We start from the raw sequence: 22,721 nt of genomic DNA, 5'->3' as shown, positions 1-22,721 counted from the left end.
CTAAAAAAGGAGATGAGACTAGATACTAGACACTCAGAGCTGATGTAAAAGACTCCCAAAGCTTCATAAAGCAAGTGCAGGATAAAGCACTGAATCTGAAACTCTATAATAAAAGTCCCAAAGACACATAACGCTCCGTATCTCAGTCTCAATCTTCTCTAAATCACCAACGTTACAGACCTCTATAAAACTACACAGTATTAAAGTTCTTCTAGGAGAACTATCTAGGCTGTTTTTTTATTCACAGGAGCTACACTATTAGGGGAAAAATACTGTGGCTGTTTTTCTATAAATCAATGGTATTAAAAAGAGTTTATTCTGCTTTGGTTGGAGTAACTGTCTCTACTGACCAAGAAAGAGCTACTAGAATTTAAAACACTGCTAGGAAGACGTAATTGCACAGTGATTCACTATTATTCACTTATGGAGAAAAAACATGGAACACTGGTGAACCTTCCCAGGAGTGACCGGCCGACCGAACAAAATTACTCCAAAAGGGCATGAAGAACTCATCCAGGAGATCCCAAAAGAACCCAGAACTACATTTAAAGAACTGCAGGATCTCACTCACCTCAGTTAAGATCAGTGTTAAAGATTCAATAATAAGAAAGAGAGACTGGGTGAACATGGTCTCCAATCTCACATTTACCAACTAACATGTTGATGATCTCCAGAACTTTAGGTAAATATTCTTTGGACTGGCGTGACAAAAGTGGAACTTTCTGGAAGGTGTGTGTCCCGTCGTCTGGAGTAAAACTATAAAACGCCCATCTGTTGCTTAGTGACCTCAAGCTCAGGTTTACTTGGGTTCTGCAGCAGGACAATGACCCAAAGCACACAAACAAAAAGTTCACCTCTGAATGATTTAAAAAAAATAAACTAAATGAAGGTTTTGGAGGGTCTAGTTAAAGTCTGATTGAGATGCTGTAGATGATCTTAAACAGGACGTTTATGCTGGAAAATCCTCCAATGTGTCTGAATTAAAACAATTCTGTAGAGAAGAGTGGAACTAAATTCCTCCACAGAGATATGAAAGACTTTTTCATACAGGGATAGACTGGTTTGGATAGTTTTTTTGTCCTCTTAATAAATAAAATTATAATTTAAAAAGTGTTTTTTGGGTTAATCATGTTATATTTGTCTGATATTAAAGTTTGTTTGATAATTGGAAAAATATGACAAAAATGCAAAAACAAAAGAAATCTGTAAGGGGGAGAACACTTTTTTTTACACCACTAATGTTTCTTATCTTAGTCTCAATCTTCTCTATATTACTGATGTTATGGCCTGCTCCAAACACAGTATTAAAGTTCTTCTAGGAGAACTATCTAGGCTTTTTTTAACCCAGGACATACATTATTTGGAAAAATATACATACACTATCATAATTATATTTTCTGTTCATTTTTTGTTTGTCTCTACTGTTCAAAAAAATAATTTGCACTAACAATTGGAGCACTGCTATGAAGTATTTATTCAAAGAGTCCTATTCATCAACTGGCAGTAATTCTCTACTGTAGCTACTTGCGGCCTGTTTCCTTTTTTGGAGTGGCCCGCGAGGTATTTCAGAAATAGAATAAAAGTTGGCCCGCTGTTAAGCAGGTTTTTATAATGTGAGATTGAAAGTTTGAACGCTAGGTGTCAGAAACGGGCCAAAGAGTCTAAAAGCGGAGAGAGTGCGCAGTTCTAGCGCAGAAAAACAGGCCAAAGAGTCTAAAAGCGGAGAGAGTGCGCATTTCTAGTGCAGAAAAACGGGCCAAAGAGTCTAAAAGCGGAGAGAGTGCGCATTTCTAGTGCAGAAAAACGGGCCAAAGAGTCTAAAAGAGGAGAGGGTGCTCATTTCTAGCGCAGAAAAACGGGCCAAAGAGCCTAAAAGCGGAGAGGGTGCGCAGTTTTAGCGCAGAAAAACGGGCCAAAGAGTCTAAAAGTTGCCGTAATTAAGGAGTTTATTATTAAGAGACATCATGAAATTAAACATCAATTTGAAAAATCTTGGTTTACAAAACACTGTCTAAGATAAGTCAAGTAAAATGGTGTGTAAATGAAATAATCAGGAAAAAGTATTATTTAAAGTGGTATATTTCATTATTTGTTTTATTACAGAGTCTGTGGCCCGTGACTTCAAATATATTTCTCCTTCTGGCCCCCAACAAAAAAAGTTTGGACCCCCTGTACTAGACAATCTGTGTGTGTGTGCATTTGCACATCTGAGTCAGCACTGAATAGATGCATTCATGAGAAAAAGGTTTTGGACACACAGACAAACACAGACAAATCACATCCACGCCTCCAAACAACAGCAGACTGTGAGCAGCTGTGAGCTTTAATTAGAATTAGAAACACTTTACAGCCGTTGCACAGCAGCACACTGCATTTCACCCACATTTAACACTCGCACCCGGGAACTAGGGGTGCGAAACATGCAGGACAGGGGCGTGGCCTTGGGAGCAGATTGGAGGAAGCTGATTTGCTTAAAAGAACATCAGTCGTAAATGTTTCCTGACGTTTCTGGGTCTTAAACCTATGATATATTTCCAGTAGGGTCTGAGCTAAATTTGCGATGAATCAGAGTTGGGCACCAATTTTTTTTTTCATTACTGAATCAAACCAACTCATTCTCAGGCTTGATTCAGGTACTGCATGTTTAAAATAGGTGTTTTTTTGTTTTTTTTTACATGTATTTTAGTTTTATTTTCACGGCATCAAACCGACTCATTTGCCGTTCTACTTGACTCTTCAATCTCAATCTGAATCAAAGATTCAGGTTCAGAACGAAACGCCCAAAACGAAGAAAGTGAGAAACTACGATGAAAAGGTCTTGGAATATGGATTTCACTGGTTCACAGAGCGTTCTCTGCCTGATTTCTGGATTTTCTGGACTGTTAACCCTTTGAACTCTAGGCTGTTTTGTGTGTTTTTTCTCTTTCAGGTCTTATAACACAGTAATTATATCAGACAGACACATGCCCTGATCTCTTTTACTCCAGAAGACATACGGCTGCTCAAAAATATAATCATTTAAAATTTAAAAGGAAGCAGAATTGTTCTATTTTCCTGGAACTGATCATGTTTTGGTCAATATTTTATCAAGTGCCTGTTTTTTTTTTTTTACATTTTATCTATTTTTAAATGTATAGACTTTAAATATATTCACACCTAAGATATATGTTTAACAATGGTTAGACTAGAGTGTTTATGAGTTAAAAGCATAAGAATATTGATGATCTGAGTTCATTACATGGTTTATTAATTATTACTTTGATAAAATACATGGAGAAACAGCATCAGGCGGAGTTATTTATTTTTCTTGATAATCAATAATCACTCCTTGAGGATACATGTAGATACTAAAAACCTGACACTCAGAGCAGCCTATGCCTTTCAGTATTTTAATCAGGACACACAAAGAAAATTATATACAAAAATGTAAATATTTAGTCTAAATAAATAAAAATGTTTAGTGCAAAATAACTACTTAAAGTAAAAATGTGCAAGTAAAATAAACACTATATAAAGTAGTGCGCACACACCTAGCTTTAGTTTGAGTAAAGCAGGTAAAGCACTTTTTTCTGTGGACACTTTGGAGTCTTTATTTACTGATTGTAACGCGGGAACCAGACGGGAGGCGGACGTAAACGCGGGTAAGACCAGACTTTATTAAATAACAAAGAAACAAATAAACAAACAGGGAAAAAACGTGAAACAGATAATAACAAAACAGGGCGAGGAAATATATACAAGGGATAAATACGTAAATATATACAACATAAACAAAGAAACAAACAGGAACTAAACGTGACTAGAAATAACGTGACCGATAACCAAACAAGAAAACAAACTAGAAATATACAGGGAATAAACGGAGATAAATACAAAACGAAGAACTAGAGAACGTGGAAATAACTATAGCGAACGTGGCAAGACAAACAACGGGGGAAGGTGCAAAGACCGACAGCAAACGTAGACTAACGAGTACTATTTATACTAAACATGAAACAATGAACACCTGGGGAAACAGGTAACGAGGGGCGGAGCTACAAATTAGAAACACATGTGGAAAAGTACTGAGACGGGAGACACAGGGGAGCACAGGTCACGTGGGGAATGCACACAGAGACACGAGACGAGGCCAAGACGTGACAGAAGCCCCTCCCTAAACGCGCAGCTCCCGAGGCGCGTAAAAACGAACCCCAGGGGCCGGCGGCGGGGAGAGGCCGGGAAACACAAGAGACGAGACCGGGGACTTAACATGGGGCAGAACAGGAGACTGAACTGGACTGGACAAGGGAAGAGGGACAAAAACATTAACCGGGACAGACACGAACACGGTTACAGGGACAGGTACACAGAAACCAGACAAGACAGGAACAGGAACACAGACTGACACAGGAACCAGAACAGGGAGCGACAGGGGTACAAAATAAACTTGGGGATGCCCAGGACTGGCTAAAGTCTGTGGTGTGGTCCGTGGGGCCAGCCTGGGCACAGTTCTAGGGCTGAGGTCCGGGGCCCTTGGGGCAGACCTGGGTAGACGGGGCCTAGGGCCAAACATAGTCCTAGGAGCTGGAACTGGCGTGGGTGTGGTGACAGGTGCAGCTTGGACAGGCGCGGCAGCGGGTGCAGCTTGGGCAGGCGCGGCGGCGGGTGCAGCTTGGGCAGGCGCGGCGGCGGGTGCAGCTTGGGCAGGCGCGGCGGCGGGTGCAGCTTGGGCAGGCGCGGCGGCGGGTGCAGCTTGGGCAGGCGCTGCGGCGGGTGCAGCTTGGGCAGGCGCTGCGGCGGGTGCAGCTTGAGCAGGCGCGGCGGCGGGTGCGGCTGGCGTCGGAGCTGGAGCGATAGGCACCACTGGCACAGGAACATAGGCGGTGGGCACCGCTGGCATAGGAACCTTGGCGGTGGGCACCGCTGGCACAGGAACATTGGCGGTGGGCACCGCTGGCACAGGAACATAGGCGGTGGGCACCGCTGGCACAGACACTGGAGCGGTGGGCACCGCTGGCACAGGAACATAGGCGGTGGGCACCGCTGGCACAGGAACATTGGCGGTGGGCACCGCTGGCACAGACACAGGAGCGGTGGGCACCGCTGGCACAGACACAGGAGCGGTGGGCACTGCTGGCACAGACACAGGAACGGTAGGCACCGCTGGCACAGACACAGGAGCAGACTTGGAGACTTGGGCTGAAGGAGATTGCGTGGAGATGAGGGCTGCTGAAGAAAGCACAGAGACTTGAGCTGAACTCACCGCAGTGTATGCAGACTCCGGGGTGGCGCGAGCAGGAGAGTGTAGCGCCGTAACCATGGAAACCTTGGAGCGGAGAGCAGCTGCTGCTGCCGCGAGTGACTCGAAAACCCGGACTGGATCAGCTGATTTGCCGGACGAGTCTGGAGTAGGAAGCGCGGAGCCGCCGGTAGAGTCCAGCGCAGGGGATGTGTCGGAGCGCGGCCGCCGTGGAAGCTGGATCTGCAGCCCTCGGAGAGGTGAGCGCCGTTACAGCCGGAGAGGAGAGCGCTGGAGCAGACGAAGAGGAGAGCGTCTTGGTAGCAGGGGATGCTAACGGAGTTAGCCGCGCCGCCGAATAGAAGGCTGGAGCAGCAGCCGCAGGAAAAGCTAGCAGGTTAGCCGCTGAAGCTAGCTGAGGAGCCGCTGAAACGGAGCGCGCCATGGGAGGCGGGCGGACAGAAGACGGCGTCTTGAGGACCGGCACTGCTGGAGATCGGTTCGGGGCGAGGGTGGCCTCCTCCACGAGATCGAGTGGACATCGGAATGCCGGGTGCAGAACTGACCCCGGAGGAAGCGGCAAGCGGGCTCGCGTCGGAGGGTAATCTTCGTCCTCCGAACTAGACGCGGCAGCTACATAGTTCCAAAAGTCTTCATCACCAGCGTCTCTGACCACCTCGCCTCCCCCGCGGTTCGAGGCTAGGCCCATAGCCCCAACGGTTATGCCCCCCCAAGAAAATCCTCCGGAATTCGGGATCCCTTAGAGCGCCTAGACCGAGGCCCTCTCCGGCCTCGAGGCCTCGGATTCTCCTGCGCCGGGATCCCGACAGAGGGGCGGCGGATGGCCGGCCCGGACCTCGGCAGAAATCTTCCCGCTACGTCCATAATTAAGGTCGGTCTTTCTGTAACGCGGGAACCAGACGGGAGGCGGACGTAAATGCGGGTAAGACCAGACTTTATTAAATAACAAAGAAACAAATAAACAAACAGGGGAATAACGGATATAAATAGGTGCATAAACAAACAGGGAAAAAACGTGAAACAGATAATAACAAAACAGGGCGAGGAAATATATACAAGGGATAAATACGTAAATATATACAACATAAACAAAGAAACAAACAGGAACTAAACGTGACTAGAAATAACGTGACCGATAACCAAACAAGAAAACAAACTAGAAATATACAGGGAATAAACGGAGATAAATACAAAACGAAGAACTAGAGAACGTGGAAATAACTATAGCGAACGTGGCAAGACAAACAACGGGGGAAGGTGCAAAGACCGAAAGCAAACGTAGACTAACAAGTACTATTTATACTAAACATGAAACAATGAACACCTGGGGAAACAGGTAACGAGGGGTGGAGCTACAAATTAGAAACACATGTGGAAAAGTACTGAGACGGGAGACACAGGGGAGCACAGGTCACGTGGGGAATGCACACAGAGACACGAGACGAGGCCAAGACGTGACACTGATATTATTTGGTTTGAAACATCATATAAATATGTTTGAAGCACTAAAGGTAAATAATATTGTTTTTTAGGTGTTTTTCTCAATGAGTTTCTTGTAGATTTAGCTTTACTGCACTGGAATATGATCACTATTTTTAGAAAGAGTAAGTTCTGCCCTTTCTAACCATATATGGATTATGTTTATGTGTGAAGGGATTCCTGAGTAATTAAGCTGAGAACACAAGGTGAGATTTTGGACAGAAAATCCGTCAGTAGGGTTCTAAGGATTAAAGGAGTTCCTAGTTAAAGCAACGTATATCCATGAATGCATCCACTTAGAAAATAATATAATATGAACAATATAGATAGATAGATTCCACAACAGGAAATTTGGTTTCACTGTAACAACATTCAATTTTCAGGAAGTTAGAAGTCAAAGAAAAACACCATATCTAGCATTTTAAGCTACAGCGCCGAGCATCCCAGGCTAAATCGCAGCTACCGCCACAGCGGACGAGTGTTTGTGGACCATTTATATCTGACTTTTGCTCAATTGACTCACTGTAGTTACGTTTGCTGTGACATTTGGACTCACGGCCAGATTTAGCTTTAATAAGAAAAGAACACTGTACTGTACCGACTTCACAACTTCACACAGCGCTAACGACTTTACTTCATTTGCTTTGGGTGCGGAAATTGGTTTAAAACAAAAGGGCTGAAGATTTGAGCGGTTTCCACTTGGTTCTTGGAATTTCCCATTCCACCTTAAGTGGTGCACTAATAAGTCTTATTAGGAATAGATGCTCTACCAACCACCTACCTGATTTAGCTTTCAATTTAAGAACTTTTCTATTTAATACCTCAATGCTAGATAGCAACAGATCCAGTGTTTGGAGGGCTGATATAACAGAACTCAAAAATTACATTTTCATTGTTTAAAAACATATTTTTCATTGGGTAGGTCTGTGATCCACTAGGTTTCACAAATGGCAAAAGGTTTTAATGTAAAAAGGAATCCAATCCGTATGCAGTTCCATTTTAGTCATTACATTTACTGTAGCGGGGTTGTACAGTATTTCTATGTAGGCAAAATCTTCAATTGAGTTGAACTGCTTTGTGTATCGCGCCGGTGTGTATTGCACTTTAACTGTACTCTCTCTCAGACTCCGGCTGCTGATGGAGAAGAAGCATCATGACCTACTGTACTCTCTCTCTCTCTCTCGGACTCTGGCTGCTGATGGAGAAGAAGCATCATGACCTACTGTACTCTCTCTCTCTCAGACTCCGGCTGCTGATGGAGAAAGAGCATGACCTACTGTACTTTCTTTCTCTCTCAGACTCCGGCTGCTGATGGAGAAAGAGCATGACCTACTGTACTTTCTTTCTCTCTCAGACTCCGGCTGCTGATGGAGAAGCAGGATGACTTACTGTTCTCTCTCTCTCTCTCTCTCTCAGACTCTGGCTGCTGATGGAGAAACAGCATGACCTACTGTACTCTCTCTCTCTCTCTCTCGGACTCCGGCTGCTGATGGAGAATAAGCAGCATGACCTACTGTACTCTCTCTCTTTTAGACTCTGGCTGCTGATGGAAAAACAACATGACCTACTGTACTCTCTCTCTCTCTCTCTCTCAGACTCTGTCTGCTGATGGAGAAGCAGCATGATCTACTGTACTATCTTTTAAAATCTGGCTGCTGATGGAGAAGCAGAATGACCTACTGTACTCTCTCTCTCTCTCTCAGACTCCTGCTGCTGATGGAGAAGCAGCATGGATTCAAACTGTTCAAGTTGCTCAGCCAGACAGTAGAGACAATTGCACCAACAAAAGCAGGATAAAAATAAAGCAAAACCTTACAGATAAAGAAAAAAACGTAGAAACATTCCCAGACCCCCATGCCCTGCTGTATCATTACACAGTGTACCACCGAGTTTTCGTCCAGACTATTGCTTGTGTTCCTCCTGTGTTCTCCGTTAACACATACACAGATTTAGCAAACGTGCTACTAAACTTCTATTTCAAAAAGCCTCGAGTTTCACATCGCCGCCAAAGCCTGAGCGAAGACGGCGCTAGCGCAGCTCCGTGCTGCAATTTACACCTCCGATTTCACAGGAACTCTCCAGACTGTCCTCATGCCTTCTAATTAAAGCGCCTCACTCAGCCGCCTCACCACACTTTCACAACTGTTAGCAGAAAATAGCTCCGAAAAAAGCAGCTTCAAATAGCTGATTATCACACTGCTCCACCCAGACAGCATAACCCCACCTGACACCTCCAGCTCCACAAACACAGCTCCACAAATAGCTAATTAGACGCAGGCCTACGTTCCCTCGCTGTTCTTCACCCGCCGCCGTATGCTTTCTGACGAGCCAACGCTCAACACCGCCAGCAAGCTTCATCCATCTCTCACTGCACCTCCTACTCACACCACCCTCCTCAAACCAATACATAACCAGTGGACAAGGCCTCGATCAGATCTCCAAAAACACAGATCCCTGACCACCAGAACTCGATGATCTACACTAGCGTTCCCCATGATTCAGAAGTCCAAAAAGAGTCAAAGGGTCAAGGCAAGTTGGCTTGCACCCACCAACATTGCTTGATCTGGATAGCCATGACTCTCAAACTGGGATCTTCAGGGGTTTATGAGGTAAACATTCATGGTCAAACATTTTAGAACAACACCAACTAGTGTGGCCTGGGCTAATCAATCAGTTGATCGATTGAGGTAGGTTGGGTTGGGTTGGGTTGGGTTGGGTTGGTCGATCAATCGTTTTGGGATGCATCTGGATAGCCATGGCTCTCACAATGGTTTTAATGTTCTTAAGGGTTCTTTACCTTGTTTTTAAATTTGTATCCGATTTTCATCCCAATTCGGAAGCTCAATTACCAAGAGCACCCCTTAGGACCAATCACTAGTAATGCCCCAACATGCCACAACAGATTACATGGGGTCAAAGATGATCTACACTACCATTAAAAGTTTTTAGAACACCAACAATTCAGAAACCTAAGGACAGTTAAATGGTTTAGGTATTCCAGCTTCCCTTAGTTAGAAATTTTAGCACATTAGGATGCATCTGCTCTACTTTGCTTGGGTCTCAAATTAGGATCTTAAGGTTTTAGTGAGGTACACACTACAGGTCAAACATTGAAGAACACTTCTTACTTTTGTGGCCTATCTTTTGCCATCTTGGTAATAATGGTTATAATGTTCTTGAGTCTCCTTTGCCTTTTTTTTTTTTAAGGTTTATTCCATTTTCTGCCCAATTTGGAAGGCCAATTACCCAGCGCACTCCTCAGGACTTTTTATTAGAAAAGCCCCAACATGCTCCAATAGGTCACCAGGGGTCAAAGATGATCTACGGCACCATTCAAAATGTTCAGAACATCCACAATTCAGAAGTCTAAGGAGTGTTGAATGGTCTAGACAAGCCGGTTTCCTTTAATTAGCAATCTGCTATACTTTGCTTGATATGGATATCCATGGCTCTCAAACTGGTATCTTGAGTGTTTTTTAGGGAACATAACAGTCTTAAGGCTTATTTACCTTACCAAATTGTACCTAATTTTCTCCCCAGTTTGAAAGGCCAATTACTCAGCCCACTCCTATCACTACTAATGCCCCAACATGCCCCAACAGATCGCCAGGGGTCAAAGATAATCTACAGCACCATTCAAAGTTTTTAGAACACTCATAATTCAGAAGTCTAAAAAGTATTGAATGGTCCAGACAATTTTCCTTTAGTTTTAGACATTTTAAGCCTCTTTAAGGATGCATCCGCTAGACCTTGCATGATCTGGATAGCCATGGCTCTCGAACTGGGATCTTAAGGGGTTCATGAGGTACAAACTACAGGTCAAATGTAATGCCCCAACATGTCCCAACATATCACCAGGGGTCAAAGATAATCTACAGTCTACAATCTAATCTAAAGTCCAAGGACAGTTGAATGGTTCAGACAAGTTGCCTTTAGTTACTTATTTAGCACATTTTAAAGATTCTTTTAGGATGCACCCGCCATATCACGAGTGTGTATCACGAGTAATGCCCCAGAGTAGAGTATAGTGTATCAGCCGGTGCCAGGAGTAATGCCGGCACTTGGAGCTGAAGCTAGTATTATAGGATATAAACAGGTTTTAATAAGCTTCTTGTGCACTTTTTAAGTTATTAATGCCTCGTTTTAAATGTCCGGACTCTCCGGATTCTAGCAAGAAGGTGTGGAGCTACTTTGAGCTGGATAACGGTGTAAAAAGTGATTTATCAGGGTAAATTATGCCCCGTATCACCCAGTCTGAAGGGTGTTTGGACAAACTGTTTAAATTTCTGGATCTCTGAACGCTGTGGGAGAGCGGAGGTGTGCTATTCATCAAAGGTAAGAACTTTTTATCATGTTTTACTAGAACAAAAGTGCATTTTACACCTCCTCTCTTCAACAGAGAAGGTAAAACCCCAAAAAGACAAAACCCCAAGAAGATCCTCAAACACCAAAACACCAAACGAGTCAATGTCAGAATAATAAGATGCTCGGCATTGGCAGAGAACATTTGGCAAATTTTTCATGGGCAAAACCCACATACTCAGCTCTATCGCTCCTCCCACAAATGATACAATAAAGAAACAAACTACCGAATACAAATTTTCTTACTTTCTGTCCTATGTAAAGGTTGTTTAGTGTGATCTATCACTAAACTGCAGTGTGAAACCAAAACTAAGCGTACAAAACAATGTTACAAAGGTAAAACATGAAGCTTGGTGCAGAAAATGCACTTAAACTGCAGACCAAACTGTACGTATAATTATTCATCTCTTATTGAGGTTCTAGCAAAAGCCAGGACTCATCTTTAAATACTCTGAACACAAAGCACTCTGATTTATCAGCAAAAATAACAAAAAGAACCTTTCAAATGGAAAAATGAGAGGAACAATGAACAGTCCCCCCGGCCGCCTCTTGGCAGAGTACTCGGGGATCCCGGGGAGGATAATTGGCCTGGCTCGCTCTGGGTGGGCCGGATTTACCCAGAGCGCACTGCTTCTGAACCGACTTCAATCAGCCTGTGTGTCTCTGTGTTCTACCTCACACTCCGGGCTTCAGGGGATTGTACCGGCGCTCCTCAGCACAGACTCAGATCAGCAGGAGAGGGTGAATTAGGGTCACGTGACCCTGAGCTCGGCTCAACCCGGCTCAGCGGTGGGCGGCCGGCAGAGGGCAAACGAGGAGATGAGGGAGGAGGCGGGATCTGCAGGTGAGACGCTCTGTTGAGAATACAGCAGGTCTGACAGGGCTGAATAAACCACAGATAACAGAGCCAGAGTGTGTGTGTGTGTTTGTGTGTGTGTGAGGGGATTACAGGGCACATCCACAACATATCGGACAATACACACCTGCCAAGGAATCAAAGAGAAAAAAAAACATTAAAGATACACAATACTAGCGCAACTCAAAAATTAGAATATCACTCAAAAGTTACTTTATTTCAGTTATTCAGTTTAAAAAATGTAAACTCGTATATTATATAGATGTATTAAACACAGAGTGATCTATTTTAAGTGTTTATTTATTTTATTGTTGTGATTATGGATTGCAGCCAATTAAAACCCAAAAATTAGTGTCTCAGAAAATTAGAATATTATATAACTAAGACCTATTGGTACTTTTGGCAGTGTGGGCAGTGTGCCAAGTCCTGCTGGAAAATGAAAACCGCATCCGATTGAAAGTTTATTTAGTAAAGTACAAAAATGATTTATAATAATCAAAGTACAATAAAAAAAGAGGTTCTGTATTATTATTAGTGAACATCTTTACATAAACCTGGGGCTTTTGATTTAGCATAACAGCTAACTGCTAAGCTAAGATGCTAACTGTTTTCTGAGCTAAATTAACGAGATTACTAAGCGGTTGCTACAGAGTTGATTAGTAGTTACGATGTGGTTGCTAGGCAGTCGTCTCAGGTGGTTGTTATGAGGTTACTAAGCAGTTGCTACAGAGTTGATTCGTAAATATGATGTGGCTCCAAGGCAGTTTTCTCATGTGGTTGCTATGAGATTACTAAACGGTTGCTACACAGTTAATTAGTAGTTACCATGTGGCTGCTAGGCAGTCGTCTCAGGTGGTTGCTATGAGATTACTAAGCGGTTGCTACAGAGTTGAATCATAGTTACGATGTGGCTGCTAGGCAGTTGTCACAGGTGGTTGCTATGAGGTTACTAAGCGGTTGCTACAGAGTTGATCTGTAGTTTCGATGTGGCTGCTAGGCGGTTTCTGAGGAATCCCTGATGTCTCAGGTGGTTGCTATTAGATTACTTAGGGGTTACTACAGAGTTAATTCGTAGTTGCAATGTGGTTGCTAGGCAGTTGTCTTAGGTGGTTGCTATAAGGTTATTAAGCAGTTACTACAGAGTTAAGTCAGAGTTATGGTGTGGCTGAAAGGCACTTGCTGAAGTTTTCCAGGTGTCCCAGGTGGTTGCTATGAAAATTACTAAACTGTAACTACAGAGTTAATTTATAGTTACGATGTGGCTGCTAGGCAGTCGTCTCAGGTGATTGCTATGAGGTTACTAAGCAGTTGCTACAGAGTTGATTCGTAGTTATGATGTGGTTGCTAGGCAGTCGTCTCAGGTGATTGCTATGAGGTTACTAAGCGGTTGCTACAGAGTTGATTAGTAGTTATGATGTGGCTGCTAGGCGGTTGCTGAGGTATCCCAGATGTCTCAGGTGGTTGCCATGAGATTACTAAGGGGTTACTACAGAGTTAATTCGTAGTTTCAATGTGGTTGCTAGGCAGTTGTCTTAGGTGGATGCTATGAGGTTATTAAGCAGTTGCTACAGAGTTAATTCAGAGTCATGGTGTGGCTGAAAGGCACTTGCTAAAGTGTTCCAGGTGTCTCAGGTGGTTGCTATAAGATTACTAAGCGTGTGCTACAGAGTTGATTCGTAGTTACGATGTGGTTGCTAGGCAGTTGCTGTGGCATCCCAGGTGTTACAGGTGGTTGCTATGAAGTTACTAGTTATGAAGTTACTAGTTTCGATGTGGCTGCTAGGCAGTCGTCTCAGGTGGTTGCTATGAGATTACTAAGCGGTTGCTACAGAGTTGATTCGTAGTTACGATGTGGCTGATTGCAATCAAATCCTCACAGCTACGAGCAAAAAAATCTAGGACATAGACTGTAAGTTAAAGAAAAGCAGGATACACTCCTATAATAGAGGTCAATACTTTTATCCAAATAAATAATAAGGTTTTTAAAGACAGACAGACACATGATTTAATCCATGTATTAAAATTAGTTTTAATGATGATTATATTTTAGATTGTTCCATTACATTTGAGCCAGTTAAAGTGGAAGTATTGGGTAAAAACAATGCAATAATTCCTAACTGTTTATTGCAATATTTAGAATTAACACTAAAAATCTACATTTAAAATCATAATCATTTAAAATAAATAATTTTAAATCCATTGAGACGTGCATAAAAGCAAAAGTACATAAACCCCAGCACTGTGTGAGAGTGTAGAGAGAGTGAAAGTGAGCGTCACACTGAGCTGCAGGTGTGTGAGACTGTACCCTGCCTGTCAGTCTCTCTCTGAGGAGTGTGTTTTATAGCTGACTCTGCTTTCTTCACGCTGAGAGACAGCCTGTGTCAAACCAGTGCACTGAATTATATGAGTGTGTGTGTGTGTGTGTGTGTGTTGAAGAAGAGACCTTGGTCTGAGGAAGTCAAGCACTGCCTGCAGCAGAGAGTGAGTGTGTAACTGGAAGTGTGCACACACTGACCGTTAACTATTTCATTTACACGTTCTCTCTCTTTACACTTATAGGACATTAACTGGGTGGTTGCTATGGGGCTACTATAGTTACGTAGTTCCTAGACGACAGCTATGGTATTGCAACATGGTTGCTATTCTGTTGCTAGGTGGTTGATATGGTTGTAAATGATGTTAAAAGATTTTCCATGATGTTGCCAGGTGGTTGCTATGTGGTTAGTAAATGGTTGCTACAGAATTGATTCATAGTTGCGATGTGGCTGCTAGGCAGTTGCTGTGGTATACCAGGGTTTTTGTTATGAGATTAATAAGTGACAGTATCAGGTTGGTTTGTAATTGCTGTGGTTTCCCAGGTGTCTTAAGTGGTTGCTAGGCAGTTGCTGTGGTATCCCCAGTGTCTCGAAACATTGCTATGAGAAAACTAAGAGGTTGCTACAGAGCTGTTTTATAGTTGCTGTATTTTCCCAGGTGTCTGAGGTGGTTGATATGAGGTTACTAAATTGTGTGGTTTCTCCGGTGTCTAAGGTGGTTGCTGTGAGTTTACTAAATTGTGTGGTTGCTCCTGTGTCTGAGGTGGTTGCTATGAGGTCACTAAGTTGCTGCTACAAAGTTGATTCGTACTAGCAATGTGGCTGAAAGGCAGTTGGTGTGGTATCCCTGGTGTCTCAGGTGGTTGCTATAAGGTTACTAAGTGGTTGCTACTGAGTTGTTTCATAGTTGCTGTGTTATCCCTGTTGCCTCAGGCGGTTGCTAAGAGGTTACTAAGCAGTTGCTACAGAGTTGATTCGTAGTTGCGATGTGGCTGCTAGGCAGTTGCTGTGGTGTCCCAGGTGTCTCAGGTGGTTGCTATGAGGTTACTAAGCAGTTGCTACAGAGTTGTTTCATAGTTGCTGTGGTGTCCAAGGTGTCTCTGGTGGTCGCTATAAGGTTACTAAGTGTTATTACAGAGTGGCTTCATAGTTGCTGCGGTTACCCTGGTGTCTCGACGGTTGCTATGAGGTTACTTAGTGGTTGCTACAGAGTTGTTTCATAGTTGCTGTGGTATCCCAGGTGTCTCAGGTGGTTGCTATGATATTTTTAAACGGTTGCTACAGAGTTGCTTTGTAGTTGATATGTTATCCCAGGTGTCTCAGGTGGGTTCTTGAGTGGTTCTAAGTGGTTGTAAAAAGGCAATTTCACACAGTGTACACACTGGTGTATTGCTATCTTGACAGCGAAAATCAGAGTGAGCTCCACTGACTGAATACAACCTAGACAGATGTCAACAGTCAGATGTTCATTGCTATCTTGGCAGTAAATTGTTGCTTGTTATACACACAAGAACATGCAGCAGTGCACAAACCTTGATCTTTTACATCAAAAGTAAACTGAATGAATGAGCGTGAACAAGCAGGTCAGTTTCCTCTGCTGAGAAGCGTTGGTCACGTAGAGGTAGCTGCACCATTAAAATAGCAATCTGCCAAAGTCAGAGCTCACCTGGCTCTTAAAGGGAATGATGAGAAAGTGACACACTGATTGGTTTATTTCACGTAACTCCCAAAATTAACCACACCCAAAATTAATAGAAATAGTACATGCCTTTTGCGTGTTTCAAGATGCACAAGGTACACTTTTCCCGTCGTTACGACAGCAAAGACACACCGGCACAACCTAAATCAAGCTGCACGGTGCACAGTTAACCGTTAGCCTATAGATATGTCTTTATATGTGTTAAAATCTTAAGGTATTAATGTGGTTTGAGGGAGGATAGAATATGTGAGTAGCAGTAAAATGAGTGTAGATTATGAAGGAAGTCAGACCTTGGTCAGACAGGAAGTCCAGCATGGTCTGCAGCAGGAAGGACAGGTGACGCACGGAGAGGCCGGGGTTCCCCATTCGACGAGACGCATACACTAGCTCATGCAGCAACCGCATCTGTACTGCAGCCCAGCCACGGTGAGTACCTACACACACACACACACACACACACACAAAAAGAAAAGAGAAAAATAATAAGACCTTCATACATTTCCAAAAACTATTTTTTTCCCTACATAGTAAAGGAATAGTAAAGTGATCCAGACTCATAAGGAACACATAATGAATCATGTAGTAACTTAAAAGTGTTAACTGTAACTTGTGGTTTCTGAGGCTGGTAACTCTGATGAATTTATCCTGTACAACAGAGGAAACTCTTGCTCTTCCTTTCCTGGGGCGATCCTGGTGAGTGCCAGTTTCATCATTATAACATTACTATGGTACAGTTAATGCACTTGAAGATTATTTCTAAGTTCTTGAAATTCTTCTTTCTGGATTGACTGACCTTCATTTTTCTTAGTCATTTTTCTTTACTTAGTTGAGTAGTTGTTGCGTCTCATAATCTGGATTAGAACATTACTCAAATATTCACTATTCACTGTATACCTGTAACTCTACCTCTTCACTACTTTACTTTAACTGATGCTCTCAAACACATTATTAAGAGACAAGAAATTCAAGTAATTAACTCTTGATGAGTTCAGCACAGCTGTTAACTGAAAGCCTGAATTCCAGGAGACTCTACCTCATAAAACTGACTGAGAAAATCCAGCAGAGATGAGTGAAACTGATCAAGAGGAGCTACTTAATAAAAAATCTAAAATATAAAACATATTCTAAATAATTCCATATGTCTTTCTTAATAGTCTGAATGAGTTTAGTATTAATCTACAATACAGAACATTTTAATATAATGAAAATCACTAAAATAAACAATACAACAAATGAGAGACCATCACAAGAGACATCAGAGAACATTCTGTGACATCAGAGAACATCCCGTGACATCAGAGAACATTCTGTGACATCAGAGAACATACATCACAGAACATTCCATGACATCAGAGAAAGTCAGGTAATGTTGTAGAAGTGGTTTTTAGAATATTGTAGGAGTGGGGGTTTCTGGTCATTGGAGAATTGAAGGTTTTCGTAATATTGTAGAAGTGAATGGAATGTTTGGAATGTTATAGAAGTGGAGCTTTAAGGAACACTGCAGGAAATGTAGAAAATAAAGGATTTCGTAATGAAGAATTGGAGGTTTACAGAATGTTATAGAAGTAGAGGTTTATGTAATATTGCAGAAATGGATGTTTTTGGAATGTTATAAGAGGTTCAATAAATGGAGGTTAACTTCAAATTCATAAAGTTAGTGAGGTTTAAGGGATGTTGTAGATGTGGAAGTTTATGAAATGTTAATGAACATTAATAAAACAAAGAAATGAAGGTTTGGAAATGGGAAAATTGTAGTTATTGTGGTTTATGGGCTGTAGACTGAATGGTTTGTAAGACAATGTTTAAGGAATGTTGTAAAAGTGGAGGTTTCATGTAATATTGAAGAAGTTGAGGTTTATGTAATGTTATAAAAATGGAGGTTTTAGTAACATTGCAGAGATTGTGGTTTATGGTAAATGTTAATTATTGTGGTTTACGCAATGTTGTAGAAGTGAAAGTCAGGAATTATTGTAGAAATGGAGGTTTACAGAATGTTGTAGAGGTAAAGGTTTCAGTAATGTTGTAGGAGTGGGGGTTTCTGAACACTGGAAAAGTGGAGGTTTTTGTAATGTTGTAGAAGTGGAGGTTTAAGGAATGTTGTAAAAGTGGAAGTTCACATAATATTGAAGAAGTTGAGGTTTATGTAATGTTATAGAAGTGGAGGTTTAATGTGGTTTATGATACATTGTAATTATTGTGGTTTACACAATGTTGTAGAGGTGGAAGTTAAAGGAATGTTGTAGAAGTGGAGGTTTACAAAATGTTGTTATAGTTTGCCTAATTTTGGTATTAATCCCCAATACAGAACATTTTAAAATAATGTATAAACTGGTTTTGTATAGAGATTTTTGTTCTGCAGAACACCAGCAGTATATAATAGCAGGGTTATGAATCTTGTGTGTGTATGAAGCGGTAAGGCCGGGTGGTTAACGTGGTGTTGTGTTAATAAGCTCTCCGCAGGGCCGGGACTGATCTGGAGGGTTTAAATCACGACTCGTGAGCGCGCTGTCAGTCAGCCATCATCACCGTCACACCAACACACGACTGCTCCACCAGCCCTCACTCTCCACCCGTCATCCACCCGTCATCCACACCCCAATTAATGCAAATCCCACCTAAGCTACTGTTCTTACAGCTGCAGAGAAAAAGTGTTCCTGCTAAAAATAACCCCCATCCACCGTCTCTCTGCACAACCCAGAACACACCACCGCCTGTCCCCGATTACCCACCGCACACCACCACAACGTCTACTGGATGTTCAGTATACGAAGGTTCACTGAATGTTCGATATATAGAGGTTTACTGCAAATTCCTTATGTTTCAGATTAGATCTATGGTTTATGTAACGTTGTAGAAGTGGAGGTTTAAGGAACACTGCAGACATTGTGGTTCATAGAAAAATTGTATTGTGGTTTATGGGATACTGTAGGCTAAATGGTTTGAAAGATGTTGTAGACATGGAAGTTTATGGAACGCTGTAGAAGTAGAAATGTTGTAGAAATATGTTTACAGAATGTTATAGAAGCGGACGTTAACGGAATGTTGTAAAAGGGGACGTTTACAGAACACTGTAGAAGCGGTGGTTTGGACTGAATAGTTTGAAAGATGTTGTAGACATGGAGGTTTGTGGAATGTTGTAGAAGTGGAGGTTTGTGGAATGTTGTAGAAGTGGAGGTTTGAGGAATGTTGTAGAAGTGGAGGTTTAAGGAATGTTGTAGAAGTGGAGGTTTAAGGAATGTTGTAGAAGTGGAGGTTTAAGGAATGTTGTAGAAGTGGAGCTTTAAGGAATGTTGTAGAAGTGGAGCTTTAAGGAATGTTGTAGAAGTGGAGGTTTAAGGAATGTTGTAGAAGTGGAGGTTTAAGGAATGTTGTAGAAGTGGAGGTTTAAGGAATGTTGTAGAAGTGGAGGTTTAAGGAATGTTGTAGAAGTGGAGCTTTAAGGAATGTTGTAGAAGTGGAGCTTTAAGGAATGTTGTAGAAGTGGAGGTTTAAGGAATGTTGTAGAAGTAGAGGTTTGAGGAATATTGTAGAAGTGGAGGTTTAAGGAATGTTGTAGAAGTGGAGGTTTAAGGAATGTTGTAGAAGTGGAGGTTTGAGGAATATTGTTGAAGTGGAGGTTTAAGGAATGTTGTAGAAGTGGAGGTTTAAGGAATGTTGTAGAAGTGGAGGTTTAAGGAATGTTGTAGAAGTGGAGGTTTAAGGAATGTTGTAGAAGTGGAGGTTTAAGGAATGTTGTAGAAGTGGAGCTTTAAGGAATGTTGTAGAAGTGGAGGTTTAAGGAATGTTGTAGAAGTGGAGGTTTAAGGAATGTTGTAGAAGTGGAGGTTTAAGGAATGTTGTAGAAGTGGAGGTTTAAGGAATGTTGTAGAAGTGGAGGTTTAAGGAATGTTGTAGAAGTGGAGGTTTAAGGAATGTTGTAGAAGTGGAGGTTTAAGGAATTTTGTAGAAGTGGAGGTTTTAGGAATGTTGTAGAAGTAGAGGTTTATGGAACATTGTAGAAGAGAAGCTTATGGATTGTTGTAGAAGTAAAGGTTTAAGAAATGTTGAAGAGATGGAGGTTTACAGAATGTTGTAGAAATGGAGGTTTACCAAATGTTGTAGAAGTGGAAGTTTGCATAATGTTGTACAAAGTGGATGTTTACAGAAAGTTATAGAAGTGGACATTAATGGAATGTTGTAAAAGGGGACGTTCACAGAACACTGTAGAAGCGGTGGTTTGGACTGAATAGTTTGAAAGATGTTGTAGACGTGGAGGTTTGTGGAACATTGTGGTTTATCGAAAAATGTTGTAGCCTGAATGGTTTGCAAGATGTTGTAGACATTGAATTTCCTGGAATATTGCAGACAGATCACTATCATCACTATCACTATCATCAACTTTACCCTCATCACCATTATCATCACCATCACAACCATAATCACCATCATCATCACCATTATTACCATCCCAACCATCATCACAATCACCACCATCATTATTATCATCACTATCACCATCACCACCATCACCTCCTCTCTCTCTGACATTGTTTTAACCACTCCTCCGCCTGAAGACAAGCATCTTCATCCATATGTTCTTCTCTGTGTGTGTGTGTGTGTGTGTGTGTGTGTGTGTGTGTGAGTGAGTGTGCGTGTGTGTGTGTGTGTTTGAGGGAGAATCCCATTAGCTTTAGCGAGATGATAAAGGCATCTGTGAAGCTGTTAAGCTATCAGTCTGCACCATACTGACAGGATCAAGAACACACACACACACACACACACACACACACTTTCCTCTACACTGTACACACACACAAACCAACTGCTTCCAAATCTCTATTTTTTTCCTCATGCACACACACTCCATGCCAAAACACACACACTCACACACCTCACACTCCAAAATATCTCTCTCTCACACACACACACACACACACACAGTCCTAAAAACTGCATCACGTAGGACGAGCAGGCGTTCTCTGCTGTCAGTCTTAAAGCTGAATCTATTCGGACGCTCCAGCTCACACTGAACCGTCCTACACACACACACACACACACACACACACACACACGGTCCAGTACGGTCCAGAACCGGCCGGGCCACATCCGCCCACGAACAGACAGTACGGTACAGATTCTACTGAAATTTAAGGCTATTAATAGAGAGTTTAGTATCCTGTACTGCACTAACACTCTCCTCTACTGAACACACTGTTCACTAGAAACTGGAACATCTGAACATTGCTGTGAGGAGGATTCCACTGCATTCAGCCTCACAACAGCATCAGTGAGGTACTGGTGTTGGATGACGAAATCTTCTGGATGGAGTTATTATAATAAATTATTCCAATAATTCCAGATGAGCACAGTTTCATAAGGGGTTTTAGACCTGTCGACACTATACTCAGCTTTCTAGTGATGGTGACATCGCCATCTTTCCCACAGCAGAGCCATGTACTGTACTGAACAAGAGCACATCAGCGTGGACATATAAGATCCATTATGATTTCTTATTTTCTATTTGCTGTGTTGTTAAAACAGGAGCACAGATGTCAAAAGTTTTCTTATTCAATGTTTTAACGTATTATATTTGTTCCTACATTTCAAAAAAATGAATACTGAGGTGATCACACATAAGGAATCATGTAGTCACACAAACCAGAATTCTTTTAACTTGCATTTTTTGAGGCTGGTAACTCTGATAAACTTATCCTGTAGAACAGAGGAAACTCTTGTTCTTCCTTTCCTGGTGCGCTCCTGATGAGTGCCAGTTTCATCATAGCGTTTTTGTTAGTCTTTTTTACGTTTGCAATAAAATTCTTCTTTTCCGAATTGACTGACCTTCATTTTTTCTCTAATCCTGCACCAGTAACTAGCCCCATTAACTGGTTTGTGAGAGCGCTGACTGTTTCGGGGGCTTTATTGAATCAGCTGTTTAAGCGTTTATGTCGTTAGAGCATTAATATGCAATTACAGATCACTGTAATTAATTCTGACAATAGCAGACCAACTTAATTAGACCCACAGTTCCAAAACATTACTTAAACTCTAACAGTTCAGTCTCTCTCTCTCTCTCCATCATGTTATTCCTCTCTGCCTGTCTGTCACTCTGTCTTTCTTTCTTCCTCTCCGTCTCCCTCAATAATTGAAAGCTGAGAGAGAGAATTCCCCAGCCAATTAAAAACCCATTTACTCTTCCATTTGTCCTGCTGCTCCCTGTTGTCTCAGCCGACTGAGAGAGAGAGAGAGAGAGAGAGAGAAGAGAGAAACAGAGAGAGAGAGAAAAAAAGAAAGTGAGAGAGGTAGAGACAGAGAGAGAGAGAGAGAAAAAGAAAGAGAGAGAGAGAAAAAGAGAGAAAAAAGCGGGAGAGAGATACAGACACAGAGAAAGAGAGAGAGAGAGAGATAGAGAGAAAACGAGAGATAGAGAGAGTAAAAGAGAAAGGGACATAGATAGAGAGAAAGAGAGGGAGAGAAAGATCATACTGGATCAAAAAAAAACGCCCTACACTTTTTACTATCAGTCTGTATATAGTGGATTAAAAAACAATATTAATAATAATGTAATTTACAGAGGCTTCTGCATGGTTGTAATTTAGAGGTAAAGAGAAAAGAGGAACCGATCAATAATCAATATCTCTACTGAATCTCCAGCTAATCCACTAAACTCTCTGATTGCATCAGAATCACACTGTAGATTCATACTGGATTACAAAATCTACATACGGTTCCTACCATCAGACAATACAGTATGAAACATATACATGCTGTATGACTGATTCATACTGGATA

The 22,721-nt window shown here is 42.0% G+C and overlaps 2 protein-coding genes across 3 annotated transcripts in view; both read right to left on the bottom strand.

Annotated features, from left to right (window-relative positions):
• The window catches only part of LOC125789910 (protein eva-1 homolog B-like), a 361,643-nt gene that overhangs the window by 74,047 nt on the left and 264,875 nt on the right, over nucleotides 1-22,721 (bottom strand). The gene's annotated exons all lie outside the window — the stretch shown is intronic.
• Nucleotides 1-22,721, bottom strand: part of LOC103028681 (trafficking protein particle complex subunit 9) — a 158,658-nt gene that overhangs the window by 103,240 nt on the left and 32,697 nt on the right. For both annotated transcript variants that reach the window (XM_049472991.1, XM_049472992.1), the window contains one exon: nucleotides 16,241-16,384. In XM_049472991.1, coding sequence (XP_049328948.1) covers nucleotides 16,241-16,384 — 144 coding nt within the window. The remainder of the gene's footprint in view (nucleotides 1-16,240; nucleotides 16,385-22,721) is intronic.

Source organism: Astyanax mexicanus, unplaced genomic scaffold (genome assembly GCF_023375975.1).
Source record: "Astyanax mexicanus isolate ESR-SI-001 unplaced genomic scaffold, AstMex3_surface scaffold_32, whole genome shotgun sequence".
Classification (NCBI taxonomy): Eukaryota; Metazoa; Chordata; class Actinopteri; order Characiformes; family Acestrorhamphidae; genus Astyanax; species Astyanax mexicanus.
This window is presented reverse-complemented; position numbering and strand designations above follow the sequence as displayed.